At 38.4% G+C, this 21,403-nt stretch overlaps 1 protein-coding gene across 2 annotated transcripts; it reads left to right on the forward strand.

Annotated features, from left to right (window-relative positions):
* Positions 1-1,091: 1,091 nt before the first annotated feature.
* On the forward strand, positions 1,092-20,468 carry LOC110982498 (cytochrome P450 26A1-like). 2 transcript variants are annotated; one of them, XM_022240941.2, is made up of 6 exons: positions 1,092-1,530; positions 9,041-9,252; positions 10,259-10,759; positions 13,349-13,486; positions 14,153-14,431; positions 16,878-20,468. In XM_022240941.2, the coding sequence occupies exons 2-6, from the start codon at positions 9,052-9,054 to the stop codon at positions 17,283-17,285; spliced, it is 1,527 nt and encodes a 508-aa protein (XP_022096633.1). In that variant the 5' UTR covers positions 1,092-1,530; positions 9,041-9,051; the 3' UTR covers positions 17,286-20,468. The 2 variants fall into 2 exon arrangements, with proteins under 2 accessions (XP_022096633.1, XP_022096634.1); XM_022240942.2 differs by lacking the exon at positions 1,092-1,530 and having other exon boundaries at positions 8,686-9,252.
* The last annotated feature ends 935 nt before the right edge of the window (positions 20,469-21,403 follow it).

The following is a 21,403-nucleotide window of genomic DNA, read 5'->3' on the forward strand; positions in this document are numbered from 1 at the left end:
TACAGATAATTCAAGATTGCATGCAAATTTTTGCTTTAAGTTTGCATAGCTATAAGAGTTTAGAAGCTGATAATCGGATACGTGTCAGATCGGTGCACAGCAAATTAAAAAGCCCCTTACTCTCGGCCTTTGCTCCCCGCTCAGACAAAGACCAATGCAATTTATTGTAGGAGACAAAAGGGTAAGAAATTTGCCAATTCAGGCACTTATTTACAGTTTCATTTTATTTTATTTATTATTTCCCAGGGAAAACAGACACAGGGTACAAAACCAAGAGAAACAACAGACTTACACAACATTTGATAACAGCCCTGAAGGATAACCTAAAAGCAAACTCAATCACTGTCGAGAGGGTCTCCTAAAATGTCAGTAAATACGAAAACACTAAAATTACATACAAAGATTTCTACACACACACAAAACTCAAGGATACATATAATCAACTTTGCTGGTTTTGGTGCAGGATTGCACTAGGGATTGTTGACATGTAGTGGGCATTATTTATTTAAGACTGGGACAAAGGACTGAATCTTTGAGGTATCATTCTAAGGGGTAAAGTGTGAGTTCTCATGCAAGAGTAACATAAACACCTTATTACTAGAAAGAACATTGTAAAGAAAGAAATAAATGGATACAGTTTCCACGTAAAAATTCATCTTAAAAAGGGGTCACGCCCTCACCCTTCCCTGCAAACCTTTAGGTCACTTTTAATAACATCAATTATAACACCCTTGACGATGCTGCGTTTACAATGAGATGCCTAGGTCTTTTTATCATCACTCGATTATCCCCGAAGGCGTAGTATCATGTGCGTATGGTTGTACTGCGTGTCCTCTTGGTGACCTTCTCCCCCTGTCCTATGGTGAACTTGGCAGTGCTTTCCGTGTCAAAGCCCTACTCGCATCAGAGTAAGATTCGTAACGGGAGTCTCATGTTCACACAACTAGTACAAAAGGTACAGGTAAACAATACCCGAGCTTCAAAAGACCACATATGTAATGGCCTCCAGATACAAGGCACGTGCTTTGAGTTCGACCAATCACAGCACTGATAGTAGGCAGGAGTCAAAGAAAGAAAAGAAACAGCTGTTTTGTACTTACAATGACAACCAAGCAGATGGTGCGAAATCATTTATCTCAATATTGAGCAATCAAAGTCACCTTGACGAAAAGGCACTAACTGGTATAAACACGGGTCACCGATGAGATACAACAATAATGCAGTCATGCGGATGTCAAGGGTTCAACTTGCAGCCCAGATACCTTGTCATAGCTCTGTGTTCCTATAAAAGACACTTGCGCTGCAAATTGTGTGGCTGTGGAGAAGTGCCAATCAGTGAACAGACAAAACATACATTTCGACTAGACACTTTGAATTAAGCCCCTAGCCTTTAGGACGTCAGTTGTTAGCTTTATATTTTTCAAGACTTCGCGATATAGGGCCTATTTCTGGTTTGTTCTTTAGCGGAGACTCCCTTAACGCAGACGCTGCTCCGTCAAGTCGCTAGACTCTCGTCATTTCCAGTAGAAGGTAGGTTTCAATTAATATCTAAATTTAATTTTTCAACATAATTTGATTTTTGTTTAATCAACGTACATTCAAACTTTTGTCGTTTTTTACAACTAATCAACTCATAGTGCAGCTTTGTTGCTACTCTCAGTATGTTGGATTATACATTTCTGTACTTATCTTGCTGTTGCCCATTTACCATGTTCAATATATTTCATGCCACAGTTTCCACGTCTGAAGTCCTTTAAACATTAATTAACTACTAGCACCTTCCGTTGGTGATGGTTCACAGGACGAAATTGTAAAAAAAGTGGAACAACTCATTCACTGCACTGGTTTACACGACTGCACTTTCACTCATCAATATGAACTGGTCACATTAGTGAATGGGTCCGACTCTTTGAATTGCATTATTGAATCTGACTTTAGTTGAGTCAAGCACTGTTCAAGTTGCAAGTTTTAATGCACAATTGATATATCCGTGATAACTTTAGGCCATATATATAGGTCTATGTTTCGGGCATAATAAAAGGACAAATAAAATTTGTGTCATCAACCAAAATAATTCAATAAAGAGATTCTCATATAACACAGGTTTGTACGCATATTGCGCCACATCGAATCACAATAATCTTTATAGTGATTATGTTCTTGTAGGGGTTCCGATTGTGCTACGGTAACCGTCTTGTCCAAGTGTAATTGATCGTAGCTCAGCTACGGATGATTTTTTCTTCGAGAAGTAAAGTCCGAGGCATGGGGGTCGCGAGGGCGTATAGGCTGAAAAAAAAACAAGTTAAAATGGAAAGAAAATGGAAAAGGATATGGAACATGAAATGGGATATAAATCACCAATTCGCTTGAAAACAAAAATCGAAACTGACCCCTTTCCACTGTTAATGATTTGTCCCTTCCTTGCCAATGAGTACCTTTGCCTAGCCCCCTTCCCCTTTGCAAATTATTCCTCCTTGAGAAAAGTGCTTAGCCCAAAGGAAAAAAAAATGGCGACGCATATGGTCCGAGAATCTTTTGATTAAGAAGTGACAAATAATAATAGGTTACGAACTATAATAATAAGTTACCGAAGAAAGGTTGACTGGCGGCAGAGGATAAAGGTTCAGTTTCACATGTTTCACACGCGAAACCACTGAGTAATTAAGAATTTGCGTTACTGCTGGCTACGCTACAGAATTTAATAAACATGACACGCAAAAGATTGAAACTTTGTAAAAGGCAAAGTGAAACAAACCCTCCGATATCCATTGAAGTGTGCTTTTTTTGTTCGAAAATCCAAGAAAAATACAAAATCAGCAAAGAACTTCATACGTTGCACGTATGAATGAAACTTCGGTTGGTAGGAAACAAGCTGTTGTATTCGCTCTTTGCACACTGCTACCGCCATAGGCATGCAGAGCCTCAAACTAGTAGCTTGTACAATCGTGTCAGAATTGCTTTGTCCAATTGCATAGTAACATAGTATGGGAACTAACGCAGCAGGCACAAAATTATATAAGCAACATATACAGGAATCATCAGAGCTAAAAACTAAATTTATTGTGTAAAGATGCCAGATCGAGGCTCTGCATGCCTATGGCAGCAGCGTGCAAAGAACGAATTGGGGCTTCAAAAGATTGGGAAATTTGTCCTATGGATGGAGTTGGGAGGCCATTGTGTGGGTTGCTGTTAGGTTGATCTATTGGTTTTCACGATTCCTTGCGTGTGGACATAATAGGGATAGTGTGAGGAACATCTGCGTGGGCCGGGTAGACCACACTTTTGCAGAGACGCGTATAGGGGATGTCCAAGGCTTGGAGATGAGACAAATTAGAAGGGGACTGTAGAGGCTTTGACGCGACAAGAGCTTTGGGATATCGGGGTCATTAATTAAGATCCCGTACATATAAGGTTAATAACAGGGAATCCGGAGAACAACAGATATGTGACGGCGGTTGCACCGGGACTAGGCCTATGAAAGAAAGGCAATAAAGGCAATTCAGTTATACCGTGTACGTATATTGCCCTTCAACGGCGGTGTCAAGTGTAAATAATCAGGACAGTAGACAAAATACGCAAGATGCAAGGTACATAATAATGGGGTGGTATACGGGGCATATTAAAAATCACTAAGCAAAGGTGGAAATTTCAGGGATGGAGGTATCTATACCCCCCCCACCTTTTGACTGGGGGATGGGCTATGGAGTCCCCCCCACACACACACACTTGTTTTACAGATGAAGTGTGGACATTCCTTTGTTCGCCTGTGGTTAAGGAAAGTGCTCCTTTTTCTCCAACGCACTAGGATAACTCATTCGAGCTGTATTTTAGACGATGATTTCCTGGACTGTTCCTCTTCATTTCGCCACAGATAACCATGACCCCAAAATGCCTATGAAACTGTTTTTCAGAGAGGGAAAAATATTTTCTGGACGTGTGCGAGTCCACACAACGCCATCATATACCCCGCATTATGTGAACTTCTTTGTGCAGAGGTCCACACTATGTATGACACACCTGTACACACCCAGCCCCCCCACACACACACAAACACACTTTGTGGTGGTGGAAAAAGAAGACAGATTGTGAAAAACTTTTCGGACTTCCCAACAGCGCAAAATGTAATTAGTAGCACAAAAAAGGAGAACAAAAAGCCATAAATATGCCGTTCTGATGCAAGGTTCTGAAGGAGTGTTATACATATTTACAGATGTTAATCTGCATCGTGAATATTTTTCCTAGAGTCATATGGTGTAAGCCGCCCCTGCTTTTCAAATTTCCATGATCCAGAAAGTCCCCCCCTCCACAATCTTCCATACCCCGGTTCCGGCACAAATTTACGCCACTGTCCTTCGTCAATTTTACGGGGAGGACATCCAACACAAAGAAGTGAAATTATCGATACAGAAATGGGTATTGAAAGTATTGAAACCATTTTTCTGCAGAAGGTCATCAAGAACCTCTGTGACAGTGAACAGGCTTTTTGTCAGGAAAAAACGGCTATTTGCCGTTTGATCAAGTCAGCCTTGAATCATTGAACCCGTTCACACTTCTTTCTGCGGATGGAGACCATACTTTTTTTCCAACGAAATACAACTAAAGTTCACGGAGATAATTTGATATTAATTAAAATTGATTAGAAACATTATACCACCCGTATTATATGAACCCGGTTGCACAAAATTTGAAACAAATTCTGAAAAAGTGATTAAAAAATAAGCACCATCAGATTTGAAAATACGTTCATGGTCTTTCCCATTTTAAAACCACTTCCCCAGTTTATCCAACGAAATAAAGACCCGATAAAAACACCGGTTGTATTTTCACGTTATTGCGAATAGAATATTTTGCGTGAAAATCATTTTGTCCGTAGTAGTGCGTATAGTATACGTATACGTACGTTGATAGGGTACTGTACATGTATATGTGCATACATAAATCATGGCCAACCATCAGTAGACAGAGCCTAAGTTGAAATTGATAAAACTAACGAAGGACAATTCACAATAGCTTAAACATAACATGTTATCCTTTTTCAAACACTCTCTCAATCACCAAGATATGCAACATGTGTGAAAAAAATGGAGAACAATTCAAAATTTCGATTTTAAAACACCCTTTTTACGTTCGGAAATGTAAATAGACATCGGTCAACCCACTTTCTCGGAAATGTCACTCACGATTAAACAAGAAACACATCACAACATGAAATCTGAAGCTTGAATATACTCCTCTGGTATAAATTCAGCAAACATTTACAGAATGCGGAAGATCTCTGCAGATGGATTTTGCTCTAGTCGTTTGCTGGCTGGCGTCGCTGACAGAAAGTGACCACGACGAATTTTAGCGTGTGCACACTAAATTAAGTGGAAGGGGTGAACATACGTGTTGAACCAGCTTGCATAATTCACTGTGACAGAATGACCCACGCAATGTGCATTCGATTCCCTTCTAAACTGGCTTTGTATATACAAGTAGTTGGTGTCTCGACCCTTGGCCTGATTGGTCAAAGCACTTGGCTGTGACTGGCTAATACTCTTGACTGTGATTGGTCGAATCTGTGAATGATAAGTGTTAGAATCCTCCACAGTATACCAATTTGATGAATCCCTTAACTTTTTAAGAGTTGAAAGTACAATATAGAGGGGTAAATGGAGTGTGGAAAGAATGCAAACATGCGAACAATTGTGACACCTGCTTGAACACTGAGTATAATCATCCAGGACAGTTTAAAATTTAAAATTAACTACTTTTAATCACACGAAAGATTGTGAACTCATGTTTAGCCAAGTATAAACATTCTGTCAAAATATATACATTGTTACAGAATCTCTTAATGCAATATAGATATAGATATGCAATATATAATCCAGCGACGTTGTCAATGGACCCTTATCTATGGCCTCTTAATTAAAAAGTGGAAAGTGTATGGGTGGATTTTGTTTAGAACAACTGCCTGGGGACACTCGCTACGTACACTAGCAATCATACTGTCCTTTGCCATAAGAGGAGAGTCGTCTGTAAATGCTATGGATAGAACAATTTGTCGGTTAAACAAATAAACATAAGCAATTTTGTTTCTCAGGGTCTTTACTTTTAATCATTTAATCAAGGAGTAAAGGGTCAGTGCTTGCCGAGAATTTGTGTGAAAATTACACGGTGGCAACCATAAACTCTCGGAAAGCACACGGATCACAGTGTGGATCACGTAGGCGAAAGAGAAAGTGAAATTCAAACTACATCTCCTCAAAGTAACTTCATTCCAGCATTAGTTAAATTGGACGACTGACCTTTAACCTAGCTTATTACTATACTCCAGTGATTCATAAATAGTAAAAGTAGCTGGATTTGGGTTTTAAATAGAACCACTTACAGGACTCAACGCAAGTTCAAAAGGCCTTTAGGGTGGACGTTTTGGCTTTTGGGTGAATTATTGAAAGACTGAGTTAAGTATTCCCTGTAAATTTTAAGATGTCATATATCCTCACCTCTAATCGATCTTATACCCGACCAATTGCTCCTGATACATGCTTAACATTTTCAAGGAATAGATGACAAAAATCAGTGCATTTTATACACAAATCTGTGTGTAAAGTGAACCAGAAAAAAGGCCATTTATCATATGCTCGTAAACAAGTCGTCACATGTTCAAATAAGTTCCACATGCGATTTTAAATATAGGTACTGTATTTAGAAAAATTCAAACTTATCAGAAAAGGAAAGTCAATTAGCCAACACTGGGCAACACTAGGCAAACACAATCAGGATTTCAAGCTTTTTCATCCAGCATTAACAATCACATGAATGTTTTGTTTGGCCCATCACCACCTTTCAAATAATTCAAGGCGATTCTTCTTTTTACCCCCTCTAAGATATACTTTGAGGGCTGTGCATTGTTTTGTTTGTGAGTTACGAGTAGCTACTTAAGGGAACCCTGAAGCAAATATAATTCATGGTTGACTGGTTCACTTCCCCACAAGTTTTAACACAAAATGCTTAATCGTTTGTCATCTAACCCTACGATGCAAGGAAAACGTGCAAAGATTTATTCCTAAATCGGGGTATCGGCACAAACATGCCAACACAATGCTTTCTTCACGCTGGACTTTAAACCCTAACCCCCTAGGGACCATTGAAATCCTGCATAACCTTGTTGGATTCAGCTTGGTTATATAAAGGCCACAAACACTTTTCAAGGATGCAGTTTTCCGCTGTTCCCTTAGCTTGAGTGAAATGCCTTAAATGAGGGAGGTAATACGGTACATGTTGCCACAAAAGTTGCAAAATTAAAAAATGACTCCGATCATCCAATCAAACCAGAAATCATTGTCTTTGTTCAGTGCAAAACGAAGGAAATCTTAGTTATCATTGTTACCTTTTTCTTAGTTCTCCTTGACTTAGTTAACTGTACTTAATACTCATTACGTACTGAACAAATGTTTAATTAAAACATGAAGTGACTAGCTATTCCAGCATTAATTTCAAACACTTTGCTTCGTCGACATTTAGACTGTTGTTTGTTAGTTTTTGGTGTTCCTTGTACTCTAGGTTCCCCATGGCTTTACTATTTGTAGTTTTTGATTTAGTAATAAAAAGTTAATAAGATAATAAAAGAAACACTGCCTTAGTATCAAATGAACTTTGGGTCAAGTACTTCAAAACTGAAATACAAGTGCTGAGTAAGTGTAAAAAGCTGGAGTATGGTCATGGGTAGGCCTATGCAGTTGGATGATTATTTTTGCTTTGAAGGCATTTTATATCAAAAATAAATAAATAAATTTCGAAAGACGAATTAAACGAAAAATGGTTATAAAAAGAGAAAACGTAGTAGTCTCGGAAGGTAGTACTAAAAGATGAAATTGAGTGGTTAAAAGCTTGTTTCTCGGTGTACTTGCTTGACAAGCTAGGTTTACGGAGAGGAAAAGGAAGGAAAGGGTGGTGGAATGCGAATAAATGTGGGCGAACTACAGAGGGCATAACAACGTTACGTTTTCTTTCATTTTTACACGCAGCATCGTTGTATGAACAGTGAAGTGAATAATAACAGTGAACGTCAACCCTGCACACTTGCTATGGGTGGTGTCAGTTTTTATGTGGGTCACATTGCCTGATTATTTCCGCCCCAATTTTTGTGGGTTCATGGCCAGTAAACAGCATGCAGAGCATCTGAAAGTACAGTACATGTACACTGTACATGTACAGTACACTGTACATGTACATGTACAGTACATACTGTGTGTGTGTGTAGGTGTAGGCCTACACGGAGTGTCTGTCACAGGGAAAAGGGGTCCACAAATGTGGGAAATTGTGCCTTCGACCTTTCCTGAAACCTTCTTTCATCCTGGGTTTTTGGATACAACAGAATTTTTATGTGAACATAAACTCCACCGTGAAATTCAGATTGTATGACATGGAATGACTCCTGAAATTCAATGAATTTTTGAATGAAGTTTGTTATGATTTAAAAGAAATCCTTTTTTTAAGGCCTCAACCCCTTTGTGATTTGTCAAACTTGTTTCTCCCTTATGCCATTATTTTGTCGGTGACTGGTGTTTGTCACAATCAGACAATCATTCATCTATATATAGTATAGTTTACTCGAAGTTCTGTTTTCATCATTTCACATCGTGTTAGGACGAAGGAGGTGTACCTAGTGACCTAAATCAGCCAATAGGTCAGTGCAAAGAGGTGACCTCAGAATGCCATACCTCCTCCTGTACAGGTTAACTAGTTACCATGACAAAGCCAACTTGGCATGTTGTTCTTTTGCTTGAACTCACCCTGAACTTGAGCCATATTACCAACCGATAATAAAAGTTCATTTTCTCGATCAACAGCATAGGTTCACAAGTTCATTTCATTCATACTAAAATAGATCTGTTTACCAGTATAAATTTCATAACACTTCTCTTGATAGGTTTAGTTAACGCGAGACACAGCAGCATGAGCATTGCTAATGACTGATTACATAGACATCCACTACGCTTTGTAGAAGAAATTGTGTTTAATTATATAAAACGTATTTGTTTCACTTCAACAGATATCAGAAATATGACAGTAGATACACCGATAATCGGCCTTGTGGGGCAATATATTGTTCCACTTGCATTATCCATGGTGATACTCATTGTGGTGCGTCGCTTATGGTATGAATACTTGATCCAGAATAGAGATCCCGCTTTCGATGCACCATTACCAGATGGTAGTATGGGATGGCCCCTGATTGGAGAAACAATTTCGTTTGCTCTTCAGGTGAGTTGCTCTCAAACTTGTCTTTGTATTAGGAGTTTTGTATCCAAAGTTTTGACAATTTTAATCATAACGATGATTTTTTATACTCGATAGTTACTTCGTAGTTTGGTGGCTTAATACAATCTATGCATTTGTGACTTGGTACCCATCGCTCATATTTATAGTTGAAGACAGGTGCAGTTCTTCAATAGGACAGAGGAGCCTTACCCACGAATGCAAATCTCTTTCGTCCTTAAATTCCCTCACCCTTTTTAACGCCGAGTTGATTGAGATTATGCTGTCAGCACCTGCTAGAGCACTGACTTAAAGCTTGTGTCCGATACTTTCCATCGATTTCTTCTTGCGCAATTTCTCAAACATTTTCAAGATTTTGTCTTGTCTAAATCCTTTGATAATTTGTCGAAAATCATGTATTAAAATATATTTTCAGTCCTCCCCCAAAAGTAGCTTTAGATATCGGTCGGTTGGTCAGGGTAGAGGATTGAAGTACGTATGAATAACGAAAAGGTCGTTTCAAGTCCACTGATCCTCTTTTCTTTGGATATGTAGTCTTAATGAAGTTAAACGTTCACTCACAACGTAAAGGCTCCAAAACACAATATATTAGAATCCGTGGCAAATCAATGCAATGGTTAACGACCGTGGTATTCCGGCAAATCAATGCAATGGTTAACGACCGTGGTATTCCGGCATTAGATTACAGAAATTATCGTATTATTCTACACAAAGCATTAATTGTAGGACATAAGAGTACATACAGTAACTCTTAATAAACTTGTATTCTATTATTTTCATTTCGTTTTGTCACGTATAATTTAATGAATAAGAATTGAATGTTACAGGATAATCTTTCCTATTCGTGAAATGTGTCCAACGTGAGTAATTAATGAAAAGCATTTGTAACTTTCACAAAAGATAAAAACCGAATACATGTACTAAACGAAAAGGAAGCCGTATAATAATAGTTCTACAAGATGCATTTTCCTGATCCGATTTATAAACACAGGGGTCGGAGTTTTACGAAAAGAAGTTTCAGCAGCACGGACGGCTTTTTAAAACACATCTGTTTGGCCGCCCAACGGTTCGAGTCAGAGGAGCTGAAAACATCCGTAAGATTCTTCACGGCGAAAATGACATCGTGACCTCTTATTGGCCAGCCACATCCAGACTCATCTTTGGGACTGATTGCCTGTCACAAAGTCAGGGACCTTTTCACACGAGGCTTCGTAAACACGTAGCTAGTGCTTTCTCTCACACGGCACTCGCTGGTTACGTCTCCTTGGTTCAACCTCTCATTATTGATGCGATCGATGACTGGTGCAAAGCTCCTGCTGGAGTTACAGCATATCCAGAATGCAGATCTCTGACATTCAGGGTATCAGGCAAGGTGCTGTGTGGTTTCGACTACAGTAAAGAGGAGACAGCTTCACTTATTGACCACTTTGAGGATATTTTTCAATGTCTCTTCACGTTACCCATCAACATACCTGGCAGCACCTTGAATAAGGTAATAACTCTCCTATACCTTGGGGGTCGAAATACCCTAAATAAAGGTTGTAAATGTAACATTAGCAACTGAAGTTCATGTTAACTAAGGTTAAGGATTAAACAATGGCGCAGGGAGGGAAAAATAATCCACTTCCTATTTGGCAGCCAAAATGGCACAATAAATAAAAGAACTTATTGTAAATCTTGTGTTGGCAACTGCCCCTCCCCCTTTCTAGAAAACTCTGGATCCGCCTTTGCAATGGCCAACATATAACAGCTACACAACAATATTTAATTAAAACACCATTCTCGATTTTACATAAAGATGCAGCAGGGACAGCTTGCCAGATATCTGAGTTAAATTTACTTATGCTATGCAACAATACAACAATAAGATTGCTAAATATATGCAGAGAATTGGAGGGTTCAACCCTTTTCTGCCACGAGAGATCTTTTTACCCTAGTAATGATCTTGTTTCGGTTGTATAAAAGTAACACTAATTCCAATAACAATTATAACAGTCGTCTTGACAGGAATATTCGGAATTAGTATGAAAAGCACAAAAAGAGATGGTAAAAAGCACGCAGCGGGCTTGTATATATCTGCCGAATTTCAGTGGGTTCATTGAACTGTGGGCTGTCAAAGTGCGTGGCTGTTTGTGTGAACTGCAGGACAAGTACAGTGAATGCGTCATTGTAAAGAATCCCTCGAGGCACAATGTAGCACGGGGACTTCAATTCAAACACTGCTCCGTGTAACATGTAACAATTTATTGGAAAAAAGTAAACGATCTCTCTGCAAAGGCTTTACCCTTTGCAGTCTTTGTAAAGTTGAACAAATCCTCGAGGATATATACGTAAAGCTCTGGAATCAGTATACATAGCAAGGCACCCCGATGTGCACTTGTGACCCTAACACGTGCCAGTCCAAACAAAGCTACATTCAAAACAAGGGAAGGTGCAAAGGGGAAGGAAAATCATCGAAGAAATTTTCAGAAACATGACTTTGGAAACACGGGTTCAAACGAGACACACAGTGGATATAAAGTTCCGTTTGTTTGCACGCATATCACTATGTGTTACAATACAGATAAGATCTACAGTTACTTCTTTTCATTGGAAGTGAAAAGGAGGTGGTAATCAAACTAGACCCTAGTTTCAAAGTATGCACGAGGGCGCTATTTCCACGTTGTCATACGAGGCAATCCTTGTTAAAAGAGCATGAGGACAGTTAAACATTAATCCTTCAAACTCACCCACAAACAATGTTTCGAAGAAATATTGACCACTACTGTTGTGGAACCTATACCAAGCAAATGTAGAAATGTCATACACAGAGAGACACTCCGGTTCTGCCTTAAATTACATCACGCTTTGGCTCATGAATATGGAAGTCTTCGTCAGCATAAAACCAAAATGTTGAAACTGTCCGTCTTACTGCTACAAAGGAGGGGAAAGTCACAGTCACATGTGATTACAAAAAGCTGTGCTTCGCATATTAAATTCATAAAAGTCCCCTTTAAAGGAATAAATCGATGCTTATCTTGAAGCAAAATGTGTTAGTTTAACATATGCCTAATTCCCCTAAAACATTTCAAACTTGTTATTCATTCTTATAATAAAATAATTGTAGAAATGGAAAGCCATTTTGTAGAGCTGTCTGTAAAAAAAAAGTTGTTAGTACAAAAACAAATATGACACACATTTTAAGTAGCTCGTGCAAATGTTTGAATTCTTTACTTGTAACAACAGTTAAGCGTTCTCCCTCATTTTTCTGCTCGATTTGTTATTGTGCACGATGCGTGTCCTGACCACCTTTCTGACCTTCACCCGTTTTCTCATACTTCGGGTACGATGTTGATGTGTAGGAATTTGTCGTGCATATCTTCTTTTGTTAAGCACATGTGAGTTCGTTTTAGTGTACACGTACCTGCGTACTTGTTCGACATTTTGTTCCGCCAAACGTCTTTCATAATTTGAAAGCCAGTCTCTGACGTCAATTTAGAAGGATTTACGAATAAAATAAACACACACACAAAGTACGAAATGGTATGTTGGAAACCAAGCCGAATTAAAACTTAACTCACCTATGACATGCAAATTGGAAGAACTTTATAATCCGTTCACCAGATGCTAGATGTTGGAAACGTTACACGAGATTCGTAAGCCGAGATGGCAGACATCGAACACCATAGTTTAGTAATGCCATCTTCTTAGGAATTTACTTCAGGTTAAATTGGAAGAAAAGGAGTCTGTGTACCTTCAACGCGACACACAATCGCCTGTCTAGAACAGCGTTATTTCAAATCCATCTTCAAAATTTAGTTGGATAATTTTCGTTACTGATTAATTTACTTGAAACAAAACTATGGATGCCACGGCCTATTAAGATGTGGGAAACTGCTCCAGCATTGTCGCAATTGGTCTTGCATTCGTACACTGATTGTCTCGTTAATACACAAAAATGACACCATGGCAATGTTCCCTGCATCCAAAAATGACAAATATAGAGACCTCCAATTTGACTCTACAGGAGGCTAATGGGTGGCATAGTAATTAGGATACTGATATTTCACTGTAGTAATTGTGACTATATTAATCTTCCCAGGGTCTGAAAGCTCGTGACTTGATTGCCAAAAAAATCACAGAAAACATCCAGCGTAAGATGGATGACGATGATACCCAGGATGCTTTGCGTATATTGATGGAACAAGATATGGAGACTGGAGAGATACCTTCTACGTCGGTAAGACAATTACCACAATCATGTATTCCGTATACAGACGATACTTTCGAATTTGTTTTTATATGTCTACCGTCTCGCAAATAGAGAATGTTCACATATAAATAGAAAATTAATTATAGTTTTGACCGATGCGTGATTAAAAGTCATTATCACTAGCGTGTAATTCCTCGACAATGGAAAAAGCTTCAAGTGTTGCTCATTGTTAAGGCATCCCCCAGTAACAAACAGTCTGATGCCACGAATTTGTATGATCAAGAGGCAAAATGCAGGGGATGTTCATTTTCAATTTGTTTACATTTATTTTTTGATGTTTTATTGGGTGAAATTTGGTAAGAACTGGCAAAAACATTGATGGGGGGGGGAGTCCAACCACGGGGTTCAAAGCCCATTTCCGGGCACTCCCTCGCAAACAGAACAAAAACCACTGAATTAAGATCTAACACATTTCTGGGCATCTGAGATGTACTTTTCTTTTAGGGTTTTAAATGAGGAATTCAGAGGCACTTTTTCATCAAGATCATTTTGCACAAAATGGAACATTCAGAATTGTAAATGTAGCACCTACTGGTAATTGCTTTAAAGCTAAATTCGAAACTGTCCTACGTTGGAGAACACTGCGCTTACATAATGAGTTGAGTTATGTTTCATTCAATTCTCATGTTGAAGGCGACAGTTTGTCGTGCCATCGATTTGCTTGTTGCTGGCTATGCATCTACTGCAAGTGCTGCGTGCAGTATCATCCGCCAGCTTCATGACAACAAACACGTGCTGATAAAAGTCCGCAGAGAGCTGAAAGACCACAACATGACACAGCCTGGTAGTCCACTGACACTTCAAGACATGAACCAGCTGAAGTACGTGTCTAATGTTATAAAGGAAACCATGAGAATGTCACCACCCATTGGAGCAGCGTTCCGAAAGGCGCTTCGTACATTTGAGTTGGACGTAAGTATTCAGAGTGCATGGGAGCAAAAGGTCTCTCTTTTTTAATAATCTGTTTTCCCTAATTTTTTGGTTGTTCGTTTACTTTTTTCAAAATGTCCAATTGGGCTACTTGGGCAGGGGCTACCTAATGTTTATGCATATTCGTATCAGTTATTGTCCTGGCGTATCGATTCTTTCGTCTCTTTTGTTTAAAAAAATAGCACATTTTGAGATTTGATTTCCATAATCATCCAGAATATCATCGCGTCCCACCTTCAGCAATATTATAGAAAAGAAAACCTGTTTGACACGCGCCATACACGTTAATGCATTCCCCCCTCTTTGCAAAAAAATCCATGATCTGATCCAGTCGTTTACAATTCACTGTCAAAGTTTGGTCCCCGTGTTTGAATACCGTGTTAAGAATCTTCATTATTACGAACCAATTCGTCGAATCTTTGGCTGAATGGCAACGTTCAGAAATTGAATTCATCTTCTATCAATCACGTGAAAATAGGTGAGTCCGTTGTGAGTTTAAACATTTCCTTGAGTCCTTGAAAACGATTCGACACAGCAGGTTAACGAAAAAGGTGAAAACATGATGACTCTTAGCATACGGTTTTGTGGTTTTAAAACAGATAAAAAGACTGAAAATCTAAAAAGTTTTCCTTTTGTTCCTTTTTGTACATCTTGAATTGTGTGTTTTCAAGAAAATGAATTTGAAAAAAAACGACATTTAATGAATCAAAAAAGAGACGTATTGCAAAGTTTTCTGCTCCTTCTGTGTGCAACATTGAAGTTTAACAAACGCGTCATTAAATTGAGTGGCAAAAAAAATTTATATTCTGCAATGTCACAGACCAGACAGTTCTGACGCAACCAACTCAAACGTCCCTCACCCAAAATGTGTTGGAACAATTAGAATTGTGTGATGAGAGACAACATGAGTTAAATATCACAAGTGCATAACTCGGTTCCACTGGAGGAAGTAAAAAAAATCTCGGAATTTGAATGAACATTCTTTAAATAGTTGGGAAAAACAATGGTCGATATGGCCGAATAATGCAGTCCTTTCAATTATGAAAATGATGACAGCACCCCGTTGGCAGTTCAATAAAAAAGAATGCTTGCGGCAGAAGTCTACCGTTTAGGGTTTCAGGTATGAATAAGACGAGTACATCTGTATCATGAACAGTGCCCCCTAGTGTCATGTTCTGTCCTTCCTCTTCCCCTTTGCGAATTTCCGGGGGGCAATTTTATGAACTCAAAAATTCATCCCTCATCCTCAAGTTCTCCGAACAAATTTATGTCACTGCATCTACTTGAAAAGGAATAAATAAAAAAACTTTTTCGTATGGGTTTTAAGGAGCAATTTTGAAGCTTGTAGCTAGTGCCATCACTTAAAAAGTAAACAGTTTTTGACATCATAAGCACGGGGGGAAGGATATGGCGTTACCGCAGGGTCAGACTTTCCAGGCCAAAAATGGTGTGAACTATTCACGTTTGACCTTGAATCTGTTTCACATCGATATATCAAATTTAGGCAGTCTCGAAGGGGTTGTAATTGCTTTTATAAATTTAGCCTTTGGCCCACTTCCACGGAAGCATGTGGCAGCATAAATCACATGCGTTTTTCCTTTATCGAGCTTGTAAGACGAAAAGCAAGCGGCTGAACTCTGTGCTGATGTATGTTAGTATGTAAAAACAGCCCCCCATTCACCAATTTAACTATTAAAAGACGAATTTTACGTGCATTTGAAAAACATAAATGATTTGGGCTCTTACCATTCGATGTCACAATTTGATCCCCATATTTAAACACCGTGTCGAGAAAATTCCTCGTTATCATTCCGCTAAGCTGTTGCTGATCGAGAGCATTCTGAGATCGAATTCCTCTTATATGAATCACTTTAATACTTTTGCAAAGTATATTGATCTGGTGTGTACTCAAGCTTATCCCTGTGTCCCCGAGAGCAATTCACTAAGATGGAAAGGTGGATAAAAGTGAAATAAGGTGGAAAAATAACAAGACACCCAAAACAAAATTCTTTTAAATAAAATGAAAAGAGTAAAAAATAAATATGAAGATGTATCAAAAATAAAAATAAAAAGCAATAAAAGAGCCTTATTTCTTTCTGTATCTAGAATGAACCCAGCATGTTTTCACGAACAACTAATTCGAAAGAAACAAAGAAGGAAAGAAAGAGAAAATTTGGAAAGTGTAAATCTGTGAATCGGAATGAAAAATGTACAGAAACGAGAAAATCTACAGTAGACCCTTATTACTGAAGAGACAGGTTTTTGAGGTGGAGACAAATCAAGCAAAATAAAGTAAATAAATAAACATAAAGAAACGTAAAATTAAAGAAAACAATTCAATAGTCACAGCAAAGCATCTCAGGGCAAAAGAAAACAACACTTAATATCCTTCAGCGCTCATTTTTGACGTTTTTTTTTTGTGTTACAGGGCAAGCAGATCCCCGCTGGTTGGACAGTCTTATATAGTATCCGTGAGACAGTTGGCTCGTCAGATATATTTGCCGACAGGAACAACTTTGATCCTGATCGCTTTGCTTCGGAAAGATGCGAGGACCGCTCTGGTGACCGATACAACTACTGTATTTTTGGAGGTGGTCCGCGATCGTGTATTGGCAAATCTTTTGCTGTGATGCTGATGCGTATGCTTGTTATTGAACTAGCACGAAGCTGCAACTGGGAACTCCTGAAACCTGAATCGGTGAAAATAAATCAGTTACCAACACCACACCCGGTGGACGGTATGCCAGTCAGGTTTACTGCATTGAATAATGTTGATCATAATGCTAACAGTGTTGTATTCAGCTGTGAGTCTGAAGAAAATCCAGATGCTAATTAAAGCTCATCTCTCTATGCTTATTTGGAATGCCGTGAAACCGAAATATATTGCCTCTAAAACTGTTCACAAAAGTCCTAATTTTGGTGTTAGTGGTTTTGAATTGGCACGTATTTTAAAAAGGGCAAGAAAAGACACAAATACTCCATGGTCAACTGTTTGGATTGCAGTGGTGCTTTCATTAATCGACAGTTGTACAACATTGCGCTTATAGAAATGCTTAATACGCACTCATGTTGTAATACAAGTAACATCATTACCATTATGCTACTTGAAGTTTTCTATGGCAGGCAGGCGCGTATTTCTTCTTGTGTGTCAAACAGATAATCTCTAGCTTTTGGGTTAGTACAAATTGATTAACTTTCCAGTGCATTGTAATATGATGCATTTGTGTGGCTGTGGATTAGAAATCAAACTGTTTGCCCGGCATCCAGTCACTCAAAATATACCGCTGTATCGGATACCAAGCACCAGTTGCCTTGGAATGCCCCATCCACTTTTGATAGTTTGTCATAGTCGGATTTTTTTCTGCTGAAATTTACCTGTATCTTAATTAGTGGAAAGTATTTCTAAGACTTTTCAATTGCAGACGACGCTTGCCGACGCTACATTTCTCCGATGTTTTTATCGAAGGTCTGGAAAGATCTTCAAAGATAGGCATTTCAGCTGTCATTTGTAGCTTGTTGAGGTTTTGTCATAATAAACTACTTCGTCAAATATTGCATTAGTGCTAATTGCTGTGATGGGGAGTGCGACTTTCTGACACGTTAAAGGACGCGTAACACCCTTTTCGGAAGGGGTTCGGGGAGACAGCTAATAATACACATGTATATAGGGTCTGCTCTTTCGACATCACAGTCAGGGTCGAAGCGAAGGCACTCGGGGGGGGGATACGCAGAGTCAATTTGCCGACTTGAAACTTGGTTGCCAACCTCGTGTCGTGTAAAATTCACAAAGTGCGCAGGGGACATACTGAGTTGTTTTCCGCATGCGTCCGTGTTGAAAGTGGAAAACTATGGTACGCTGCATTTCGTGTTTCAAAGGAATGCCGACGGCCAACGTATGTCATTTACTGGTACACATTTTGGATTCATTTGTCGACCAAAGCTCAATTCGTCGAATGGAATCACCCACACCCCCACACAACCCGCCAAGTGGCTGCTAAAATTATAGTTGCCAAGAATAATTAAATTGAATTAAAAGAATAATTCATAAAGTGTTTAAACTCTACGTAGCTATCAGAATACCAGATAATAACACACGTACTAATCAATATTTAATGAAAATACCATCCTATTTAATTAAATGGGACAAATGTCCATTTTGAACAAATTTGAGGTACAAACGAAAACCAACCAAAAGGTGACATTTCGGTAAACTTTTCCCTCCTATACAGTTGCAGGCAAAATGAGACTGGTCTGTAAATGTTTTAAAGCACTAAAGCGCATATTATACGTATTCATGTAGATATAATGTAGATGCGAGATAGAGATACAAAAAGTCATCCAGCTCACAGCTAAATATGGTTTGTAAAGTGTGCCATTTTGTAAGAGACTATAATGATTGTTTGTCAAACAAAATTCAAGGCAGTGATGTCACATTTAAATGCCATCTTCCTCAAAACATATATGTATTAATTACGCCAATAAGGCGCGATGCATTTAGTCTCTGTTTAGCGTAATTGTTTGCACAGTGCATGTAAAGGATGTAAATGTTAATGTAAATCGTATTATTATGCAAATATTACTGATGTCCCATAATGGTCGTTTGTGCATGATTAATGGTTGTAACTCCATAAAAACTGTGTAAGTTTATAACAGTGGTCTTCAAGCATATTGCTGTACTTTTTGAAAGGGGAGGAGTTTGCTCGAATTTCATGCGTACTTTTATTCCGAGTGGCCGGAAATCTGAGCAGTCGGCTAAAATGACTTGAGTACATGTAGAAAATCATTCTTGCAAAGTTACTAAAATTTAAAAAGATTTTAAAAGTTTTTCCACCTCCTCTCAAGCAGTTAAAGGCAGAACCTTTAACATTTTCGTTTTTATGCTGATGAAACTTTTCATATTCGTGACCCAAAGGGCGATGCCATCCAAGGCAGAACAGAAGTGTTTCCAACGCTCTGTAAACAAATACATTACACCTTTCCGTTTTGTAACATGTTCCACTTTTTTACTTTATTTTTGTTTATAATTGTACATGTTACTTGATTATAGAATTTCCTGTTGATATTCAGTTTGCATTTTCTTATTTCGTTGTAAATTCAATTGTAATTCAGCCCCTAAGGCTGCACAAATTGAATAAAATATATATTGAATCATACTAACACCAAAAGCAAATGCGTACATGTAAATTTGACATTAATGTTCGTTACATTGTTAAGCTAACGTTCGACGTCAGCGTTTCGAGTTAAGTTGTATTTTGATATTATGTTGAATCAAAGTTGGCGAGATTAACTGGAAAAAAAGTCACGAGAAGGTTATTGTAACCTTTTAATTAACGTTATTTTAAATGTTATATAGTCTGTAAATTTACCCGATCCGTTGGCATTTATAGTCCGTCAATACTAATCCGAACTGAAACAGTGTCACAGCAACGTTTGCCAATTGTTACGTTAATGTTAGGCTTCAACATAATTATTTAACATGGTTATCGATCAAGTTAGGTTGAATCAACGTAGCCAACAAAGTTAAGTGTACAAAGATTGTAACCTTTCAGTGGCGTTCTTTAAACGATTATAATGGTCCGAAAACAGTCTTAAATGAAACGTCTGAAGAAAGTTAAAACCTTGAAAGAAATTTACGTTGTGATTAACATGTTATTTTTGATTGGTCGCTTTGCTTATTGATTTCATTTTGATTCTTTAAGATTAATACTATCTTTCTGGTTATTTTTCTTAGCTATATTGTTGAAACAATGTTGGCACGTTTGTATTAAAAACCGAACGTAAGCAGTTATAGAAAAACTTCTACATTTCGAGAACTTGAAAAAAATGTTATCATTAGAACCTTAATACTACAGTGTTATAGAACACACCACAGGTTTTAAGGCAAAGAACGCAACACATAATGACGGATTAGAATTGCTGTAATTGCTACATTATTGCTATCTGGGAGAAATCTATTCTTGTATATACAGATACTATATATATCGTTTAATTAAAGCAGTAGTTGTTGTTTCACAAGAAACGTCTTGTGGACCTTTTTTCGAACTTTACAAAGTGGAAAAGTATGTAAAGTCTGATCGGAAAAATATCTGAATATTTTACCCTCTCCCTACACACGCAAGCCATACATAATTCCGGAGACCCCTCCCCATATGCAGTACCCAAAATAATCGATGCTGTCTTTTAACTCTTGCTCTTAAAGGGTGCGAAAGAAAAAGAGTTTGGGGGTTCCCTTATCACAGCAAAGGTCCATCCAGAAAGCAAGGAAAATATCTACGTCAGTTAATTGATAGTACAGTATTGTAAAATATAAAAGTACCAACTTAAATTAAGATAGCACGAAGGATGTCGATTCCATTGCAGAAACCAGCGGCATATCCATCCTTCGGTATGTGAGGGGATTCAAAAGCGAATGCGGCTTTGGACTCATTCAACATGATAATGGGGAGAAAAAAATATTAAAAGCCTATTTATTTGATAAATATACCGATTACTTTCTTTAATACTCACCTATGAAGCATTCTTGGTATAATGGAAAATCCGTCCGGGGGCAAGATCCCCCCCCCCCCCGCTGGATACGCCACAGACAGAAATATCTTTTGGACGTTTAAGACTGGCCAGGAACATATTTATCCCAACCAGGTTGCGGCCAGTAAATAGGCCGAAAACTGCTTGCTTGGGCCAAATCACAAACTGTATGCACTCACATTCTCCAAGAAATAGAGCATTTTGTGACCCATGAAGTTGGCATTTTGTAGAAAAGACAGATTTGGGAGAGCAAAAAGAATACCAGCTTGTGCCTGAGTGAAATTTGGAAGAAATCGGTGCCTGAAAACGGTCTATTTTTCGACAAGTGTGGGTTTTGATATTCCAAAATGGCGAGGGGCTTCACGACTTTTTGGGGTGGCCTTCCGTGGAAAAGTATTTTCAAAAGTCATCGGTTAATGAATGGAAATG

This window comes from Acanthaster planci, linkage group LG13 (assembly GCF_054643075.1).
Source record: "Acanthaster planci isolate LZ-2023a linkage group LG13, COTS_SCS, whole genome shotgun sequence".
In the NCBI taxonomy this organism is placed as follows: Eukaryota; Metazoa; Echinodermata; class Asteroidea; order Valvatida; family Acanthasteridae; genus Acanthaster; species Acanthaster planci.

Coding starts and splice junctions, on each gene's coding strand:
- LOC110982498 (XM_022240941.2), top strand. CDS start 9,052: ATGACAGTAGATACACCGATAATCGGCCTTGTGGGGCAATATATTGTT. Junction 9,253..10,258: donor CAATTTCGTTTGCTCTTCAG/GTGAGTTGCTCT, acceptor TTATAAACACAG/GGGTCGGAGTTTTACGAAAA. Junction 13,487..14,152: donor GAGAGATACCTTCTACGTCG/GTAAGACAATTA, acceptor CTCATGTTGAAG/GCGACAGTTTGTCGTGCCAT.